Source organism: Schistocerca piceifrons, chromosome 1 (assembly GCF_021461385.2).
Source record: "Schistocerca piceifrons isolate TAMUIC-IGC-003096 chromosome 1, iqSchPice1.1, whole genome shotgun sequence".
NCBI lineage: Eukaryota > Metazoa > Arthropoda > Insecta > Orthoptera > Acrididae > Schistocerca > Schistocerca piceifrons.
Genome location: NC_060138.1, coordinates 554,774,883 through 554,784,009, shown reverse-complemented (window position 1 = coordinate 554,784,009; position 9,127 = coordinate 554,774,883). Strand labels below are relative to the sequence as shown.

General features: G+C 42.9%; 1 protein-coding gene across 1 annotated transcript in view; it reads left to right on the top strand.

Annotated features, from left to right (window-relative positions):
• Window positions 1-4,617: 4,617 nt before the first annotated feature.
• The window catches only part of LOC124799275 (zwei Ig domain protein zig-8-like), a 719,974-nt gene continuing 715,464 nt past the window's right edge, over window positions 4,618-9,127 (top strand). Inside the window, exon 1 of the mRNA XM_047262848.1 lies at window positions 4,618-4,686. Coding sequence (XP_047118804.1) covers window positions 4,641-4,686 — 46 coding nt within the window. The 5' untranslated portion in view covers window positions 4,618-4,640. The remainder of the gene's footprint in view (window positions 4,687-9,127) is intronic.

Below are 9,127 nucleotides of genomic sequence, written 5' to 3'. Positions count from 1 at the left end.
AATCTAAATTGACCTGTGATGCTTGTCAAGTATTATAATGCTATCTCCATTTCTAACACGTGTAAAGTGTTTTCCCATTAAAATCTGAGGATATATTACCGAACGTACTATCATCGTATAACGTTCTGCATGGTTTTCAGAACCAGTTTAAAGGAGTATAACATAATCTATCATTAGAAAAATATAACTGATGGTACTGATTGAAATTATTATTGATTTTAATAGAAAAGATTGAGCCTAGTCAATATTAAGCAAAAAGTTACCTCTTGCAATATTTATCTATGGTGCCAATATGAAAACTAGGAATACATGGTTGGCGCTATTTTAAAATTTTTTAACCGTTTCCCCCCCTGTGGTTTGTGTTGGAAAGAGAAATACTGGGTTACCAGACTGGTACTCGTTATAGACAGTTATTTCGAGGACGTGGTTTTTTGGGGTTAAGGAATTTGGTTGTGGAGAGTGCAGAGAGCGGAATGGGTCCGCGAGATACGATTTTCGATCGCTGAAACACTGGTTTGCAACCTTCGAAAGCCTTACTGTCTGAATAAGCGTGGCAACTACGCACAAGTGCTGTCTTAAGCGTCGCAGTTTCGCTTAAGTGCAGTCGTTTACCTTTCAGCTACTCGCAGCCTGCGTCTCATTTATATCACATCTTGCGTTGCATTTGTTTTAATTCAGAATTGGGCTCAGTATTCCAAATGTGTTACCCAAATGATCCCAATCAATTGTCTAGTCTGATAAATCGATGTTCTTAGTGAAGACATTTGTTAATAAAGCGTTTATCAGTGTTGCACACACTCCATGAGTATTCTGTGGATTGTTAAGATTCCACGATTTTTACTTTCAGTCAGATTTTTGTTATTATGCCATTCTTACAACGAATTCTATTTTTTATGAGTATCACTGACTTCCGATATGTTGTATATTCTACATCAACGAAATAAACTTGATTTTAAAAGTGATGCACTTAACTTATGTAGTTCACCTTCAAGATTTTGTTCAGGCAACCTTTCGTTATTGAAAATTTTATAAATACTCTCACTGAGATCAATTTGAGGACTTTTCAGTGCAAAGAGTATTTTCCTTTTTTGCTAAGGTCGTGAGAGAGACACACAGATTGCACAACCGCTGCAAAATCCAGAATGTCTCATTGCAAAATAAAACCAACATAAAAAGAGTGGAACAAGAAAAAAGTTAACATTTCAAAGTTAATGCACTTCTTGGGCGGCAAATTTTTACATTTTTCGGAGATTGATAGACACATTTCAGGGGTAAACTCATACATTGTTGGGGTAACCTGATACAATTTTAGTAAAAACTGATATATCATCTGGAAAAGTTAATATTGTCGGTGGTATTCTTGGAGAAAGTTGATCCGCTTTTGTTTTTAACTGCTTATGGATTTCTTATTTTATATTCCTTCACACTTTCCATAAGAGATTTACCTGTCTGTTTAGCACAGTGTTTATTTAGCCACATGTGCATAGGCACGAAAACAGCCAGGGAGGATTTACTTTTGTGTTAGTAATCATTTTTAAGCACCAAGGTCTGAGGGTGTTTATGTGTAAAATAACACTGCGATACTTAAAGTAAAAACTGTACTTTTCCGCATTGCTGAGGTAGTTTTTCAGATATTTTGGACTTCAAATTAAGATTGTTACACTTGAAAAGCATCAAAAGACATGGAAAATATTTACGTTAAGGACTCATTCTGCTGTTTGACTCACTTTGATGTAAGTTTTAGAGACGAGGTTTTGATTGGTAATAACATGTTTTACTTTGGTAATTCTCGTCAACAAGAGCACTTTAACCTTTCAACCGTAGGGGAATTTCAGATTTTTCTGTACTAACTTTTGGGATGGTTTTATTAAGTAATGAAAATAGTTAGAGAATTGGAGTAAAGGAATACAACAAGAAAACCAAATGAGAAGTGGTTTTTAATTGAAATTTAACGTTCATCATGTAGGAAACGCTAAAACTGTGTTATGTGTTAACTTTGCTGAGTGTAGTGTTTCTTAAGCAAGTTCCACACGAAATCCCGTGCTGCAATTTTTGCATCATGTTCTTGTTTTTCTCAGCATTTCTTTCCCTTCTGCATTTTTCTGGAAAACCTTCTGCGATGTTCCTGTTTTATTGGATTTCGAGGTAGATGTGACATGTAACCCCATTCTGTCAGTTCTGTTTGTATCTGTACCTCCTTGCCGAAATAATGCTTGTGCGATTTCTCGAAAATAGCTTTAACTATTACCATTCTAGATTACATGTGTTGTTCAATCTTTTTGGAATGCTTAGAATAGATACCGTTCAACATGATATGAAAATACATTTTTAGTAACATTTCTTCTTCTGTTCCTATGTGGTATCGAACTCGAAAGTTGGTTAAAAGTGCACTTACGGTGTCACGTGCTGTAGTTGGAAACTGTTTATGTAATGAATAAGGGCAAGTGAACAGAACTAATAGTTACAGAAGCTGGCAGAATGAGTGAGAAAATACTCTTCGATAATGTAGTCCTGTGGAACGGCTTGCCATGCCATTTCCACCTGGCGCCTCAGTTGGACCAGCGTTCGTGCTGGACGTGCAGACCGCGTGAGACGACGCTTCATCCAGTCCCAAACATGCTCAATGGGGGACCGATCCGGAGGTCTTGCTGGCCAGGGTAGTTGACTTACACCTTCTAGAGCACGTTGGGTGGCACGGGATACATGCGGACGTGCATTGTCCTGTTGGAACAGCAAGTTCCCTTGCCGGTCTAGGAATGGTAGAACGATGGGTTCGATGACGGTTTGGATGTACCGTGCACTATTCAGTGTCCCCTCGACGATCACCAGTGGTGTACGGCCAGTGTAGGAGATCGCTCCTCACACCATGATGCTGGGTGTTGGCCCTGTGTGCCTCGGTCGTATGCAGTCCTGATTGTGGCGCTCACCTGCACGGCGCCAAACACGCATACGGCCATCATTGGCACCAAGGCAGAAGCGACTCTCATCGCTGAAGACGACACGTCTCCATTCGTCCCTCCATTCACGCCTGTCGCGACACCACTGGAGGCGGGCTGCACGATGTTGGGGCGTGAGCGGAAGACGGCCTAACGGTGTGCGGGACCGTAGCCCAGCTTCATGGAGACGGTTGCGAATGGTCCTCGCCGATACCCCAGGAGCAACAGTGTCCCTAATTTGCTGGGAAGTGGCGGTGCGGTCCCCTACGGCACTGCGTAGGATCCTACGGTCTTGGCGTGCATCCGTGCGTCGCTGCGGTCCGGTCCCAGGTCGACGGGCACGTGCACCTTCCGCCGACCACTGGCGACAACATCGATGTACTGTGGAGACCTCACGCCCCACGTGTTGAGCAATTCGGCGGTACGTCCACCCGGCCTCCCGCATGCCCACTATACGCCCTCGCTCAAAGTCCGTCAACTGCACATACGGTTCACGTCCACGCTGTCGCGGCATGCTACCAGTCTTAAAGACTGCGATGGAGCTCCGTATGCCACGGCATACTGGCTGACACTGACGGCGGCGGTGCACAAATGCTGCGCAGCTAGCGCCATTCGACGGCCAACATCGCGGTTCCTGGTGTGTCCGCTGTGCCGTGCGTGTGATCATTGCTTGTACAGCCCTCTCGCAGTGTCCGGAGCAAGTATGGTGGGTCTGACACACCGGTGTCAATGTGTTCTTTTTTCCAGGAGTATATATATATATATATATATATATATATATATATATATATATATATGCAAAGAACTCCCTAGTACCCATGCTTTGTTGATTTTTTATTTTACCTTCCTAGTTACATACGGCCAAATTCGCTAGCTGATCTCTGTGGTAATGGAAACAATCAATACATGAAGCTAACATCAGAAAAGTTAACAATAAATTAAAATTCACGTGAATCCTATGCAGACGACAAGCTGCTGAACATATTTTACCACAATCAACACTGCAACTAAGGAGCTTGCTTAAATTTTTTTTCCTGGAAGTTCTTCACAGAAAAGAGAGCATGAACCGTGAGGTATTATATATTATTAGTGGTCTGAACACAGATCCCTAAGGCAACCCTTACTTAACCGTGTCCCCTTCAGACAGCACCTCATAATCGTTCTCATTGTTGCAAAGAATGATCTTTTGCAGTGTGTTCTCCAAATGTGAGAAGTACAGTGCTTCCGAAGGTAAGGAAACTTGCCCACGAGAGGTGTCGCCAGTTTTGCGTTTTAACACCTTCGTGGCGCTACTGATTTCCCGATGGAACCTGGAAGCAGGGATAAACTTTTCGAAGCACAGAGTGGAGGCATCCGTGTCGGACGTGCGGCTATTTGCGGTGGAGGGCATTCTCAAGTCGCGCGCGCCGGAGACGCCGCTGATGTACTCGGCTTTCACTGGCCGCTGGAGCTGCAGCGACCGGCGTCGGTAGGCAGCGGCGAGTCGGGCCCAGTCTACCCGGTGCGCGGGGGCGGCCCGGGAGGGTGGGGCCGTGTGCGCATGCGCGCTGCCCGCCGCCGGCGTCACTCGCGCCCCGGCCGCTGCGGAGGCCGCACGCGACGCCGTCGCCGCCGTCAGACGAGCGCCGCGACGCCCATGGGCCGACACCGGCCGCCGCTGCCGCCCCCGCTGCCGCCTCCGCCGCCGCCACCGCCGCCGTCGACATGAGCCGCCTCACGCTGCTGCTGCTGTCCCTCTCCCTGCATGCAGGTCAGCCCCGTGTTGCGCCACTCGCGGCTCTACTCAACTATTACGTGACTGTGTGCCTACTCCGATCGCTAAGTGAAGTTCAGAGATATTAATCGTGCGCTACTGCAGACTTTAGATATTCGTCGAGTACCCTGTAATTGTGGCCAGCTGGCACATTATCTACGCTTTCTGTGACTCTTATGAATGTGCGTTGACTTCATGTGCAAAATTCTCTTAGAACGCAAACCAATATTGTAACTTCCTGTACAAGTCTCCTAATGTTTACTTGCCGCTTGAACGTGGTCACATACCAGTAACAACTGTGCTGATACAGATTTATATGTCTTGGATCGTATAATTCCTTGGCGATGACATACCAATGTATTAGCCCCTCTGATAATTTCCCTACATATATTTGCCAGTGTCTCGTACTGCAGGCCTTTCGTTTGAGAGCGAGTAAGCGAACAGTATGCATCACTGTGTTTATCCCAGTGACAATTTGCGTGGATCATTGTTATGCCCTCATAGTCGTTTTTGGCTATAAAGAGAAGATATTTCGTCTGATGTGGAATACTTAATAGAGCAATGCTAAGACACAATAATGGGGGATGCACTGTACATGATACGTTTCTCGTCGTGTTGCGAAAGATAACACCCGAGCATACAGAAGGTGTACAGAAATAATATGTGTTAAATACTACTCTCTGTTATTGGTGACTGATACCAACATAAAAGTTTCACTAATATTTTCCTTCAACTTCTTATCAGTTTGCTCCGTTTCGGGTGGAATAAACGAAGCCTTCATATCACTGAGTATCGCGCTAATGGTATGCTTCGATCATTGTTTTTGCCAGGAAACAAACTTTGTCGGATGTGGAATACATATTGGTGGACTTCAAAATAACAATGTTTGGAAAGTACGTGTACTTCTTGTATTTCTCACTGCGTTTGCAAAAGAGAGCACATCATGATAATATTTGTGAGCAGATGCTATGTGCCTTTTCTCTGTTGACTGATAACAATGTATGACTCCCGCTGATAATTTTCTTGGTGATTTTGTTTCCGAGTTTCCTAATGCAACCGTCTAACCCTAGCCTACATCTTCATTGGAGCTATAATAGTGAACAATGTGTATCGCTGCATTTATCTCACTGAAGATATACTTCGCTCATGTTGTCCATTCAGTGATTTTTTTCCCGTAAAGAACAGAAACTTTCATCTCGAGTATCTACGAGAGGACTGCTGAGCCGAGGTAGTGGCACAATTATTGCTGCGAAGGAGACTTCGTGTTTCTATACAGGGTCAATCCCAATTCTACCAACAAAGTTTTATCAGTTTGTTCAGGTATTTTTCCGTAAATGGAACTCCTGGTTTCAGGGCAGTAATAAAATCACGCTTACGTCCTGAGAAAATACTGTCACGACAGCGAAAAGCGTGTTACAGTCTGTCAGCAACACGTAACCAGCGTAACATTGTGTGATACAACAGCTCTCAGGTACATCAGACCCGAGACAGAAACGAGAACAGCTGATATAACCGTGATGGCAAAGAGTTAAGTGGGAACTACTGTTGTCAAGAGTTAGTATCATCAGTGAATGGAACAAAAATTCTTCAAAACAAGACACAGAGCGCATATAGCGGGATATTTTGCATTGTTTTGCAAATTTTTCATTGCAGTACAGATACAAAGATACATGGGGGAAAAAACTAGACGACATGCAACTGCCTTGTTACGAACCACCCGAGACCACGAGTGCCTTACGGCTAACAGATCGCCGGACAGCTACAGAAATTGTGTCGATGAGGTTCGGTTTCACCGCATAAATCGTGAACGGAAGTGTTTTAAATCTATCTATTGTTGGTGGCCGACATCGATATATTAGTCAATCTGAATATTTTATTCATGCTTTTATCTATGTGTCTGCTATTGCACCCCTTTTCAATACTTGATAACACATTCGTATAAGGTGGAGTAAATGACGAGTGTGTAGAGCTGCGTAAGCCCACTGATGAAATGCTTCGATCAGTGTTGTGACCATTGACTTCTTCGCCAGTAAGAGATAGAAATCGCACATGATTTCAATAGTTCGCTGATAACTTTAGCAGAAACTGCAGCAATTCTCATGTGTCTCATCGTATCGTAAAAGAAAATACAGGATGGTGTAAACAGAGAACTCGCATACTGTTAGCACCAGTAAGTCACAGCTTTTCGTCAAAGTCATTTACATTATTTTGATGGAGGTTTTTCGTGAAATATAGCAAAACCTGCACTGACCCACACTTTTAGTCGGTATTCCACATAGGTATTTGATTGTGCTACAGATTACAAAACAAGCAAATTATCCAGTCACCTTTTGTAAGGAATGCTTTGTTCGATATTACTTTTCTTCTTCTATCAAGTTCAATAAGCACTTTTACAGCTGATTCCGAGTCCACATCCCTTATTCCAGGCGTTTCGTGAACTTCATACACATATTTCGTGCAACACAGCAGACTTGTTCAACATGATCGAACTGTTGAAATGCGGAAGTTTTTCCGTGTGACCACCGAACTGTCGAATTTCCGTTGCGCGGCGAGAGACAATTGTATGTGATAAAAGCTTCCTCTGTAGATTGGAATCCAATAAAATACTCTGCTGATTCAAAGCGCGCGATATTCTGAGATGTTGGAGTGTTTTAGACTCTGCTCCTAGAGGTGTTTATTCAAATGTCAGTGGATTCCTGTCACTTGCAGTAATGGACTACACTATTTTATTGTGTGGTGTCGCAAACTGCTCTGTGTCCTTCACCTTGCAGGGCCAATGATTAATACGGATAGAGTGCTCCAGTTTGACGACTTTCATCAAATATTTCGATTAGCGTAGTTCTATTAATTTTATTCATCGCTCTGTATAACATAGGGCATGATCTTTATGCGAAAGGGAGCAAGTCACGGGGGATGTATATCGGTGCGTGCCGCTCAACGAAGCTACGCTACGATTATTTTAATCATCGTGCTCCTTGTGACAATTCTTTTGATTCGACGTCATCAATTTCCTCTATGCCAAACAAATTATCTAGAATGCATGAGCAAGAACAACTGCAGTCCAACCTGATTTGTACATAGCTCGGAACAGCGTGTTCTTATTTGTACATAAGGTCTTGTTAGTCCGGGAAAAATGTAACTGAAAAAAGTGTTAGTTAAATTTTACACATACGTAATCCATTTTTACGTAATTAACTGTTGTACGCAACAAATTCCGGTGGCATAAATTGAGTTTTGGGTAACTGTAATCAGCACTTTAGTTTGGAAAGAAGTCCTGTGATACTTTCCTTATCTTAGTTGAAGTATGGAAGTACAATGAGCGTATGCCGCCGCGGAGGGGAGGGACAAAATATTGTTAACCAGAGCGGGTGGCAAGAAAACAAGGACACAGCTGGCACTGTTGTTTACAGTATGAGTATTTCTTTTGTGGTAACAATCGAGAAGTTACAAGATGCTGGCTGATGTTTATTGTTGAACAGGCGTTCTGTCTATGAGTCGCTTTCAGTCAGCCATGGAGAGCAGCAGGTGAGAACATAAAATTCATTCCAGAGGAGCATGCTAATCCACACAAATCGAAATCTGAAATTGCTTCAGATTTAGGAATTACCTTTACCACACCACCACAGTATGTGAGTCATGAGCAAATGAACCAGTATTCTGAACGAGTTTTTAAAATCAGGTGCAAAATCCAAAACAGCAACCGACAGCCAGAAATGAGATCCTTCTTACATGATTCAAGCAAAAAGGGGCTTCAGCCCTACTCATAAATGCCAAAAAGCTGAAAACAAAGGCAACAGATTCAACTAGTAGTATGAACATCACTGCTGATTTCAAGGTTTCATCAGGATTGTTACAAGAATTGAAAGATCGTCATGGAATCACAAGGAGAACAAATTCCAGCGAATTGAAAGCAGGGAACGATGACAAAATGAATCGCAGGATTGGTGAGATTCTTCCGGCTATATTACGGGATTGTCAATGTCAAAATATCTACATCTGTGACGAGACCGGTGTATTCTACTGTCTGCTTGCTAGTAAAGCAAGCGCTGAAAAGGATAACTCATGCATTACCTGGAGGCAAAGGAAGTAAAATTCGTGTGACACTTCTTGTCGCCACGATTGCAGATCGATCTGACAGACTTCCCCCACCGTGACAGGAAACTCTAATATCCGAGTTGTTTCAAAGGTGTAAAGACGAACCATACGGAATACAAATCCAATAAAAGTTCTTTGAAGACTATAATTTTAATGGAACAGTTGTTTAAAAAACTGGACATTGGAATGAAAAAATAAGAAGAGGATCCTTCTTGTTATGGATCGATGTAAAGTACATCCATCCGAAGTAGGTTTGAAAATGTCACAGTGGATTTTTTTCTTACAAACTGTACCAGTCTTCTACAGTCACTTGATTTGGACAGTACTGTTAATTTCCAAGAGC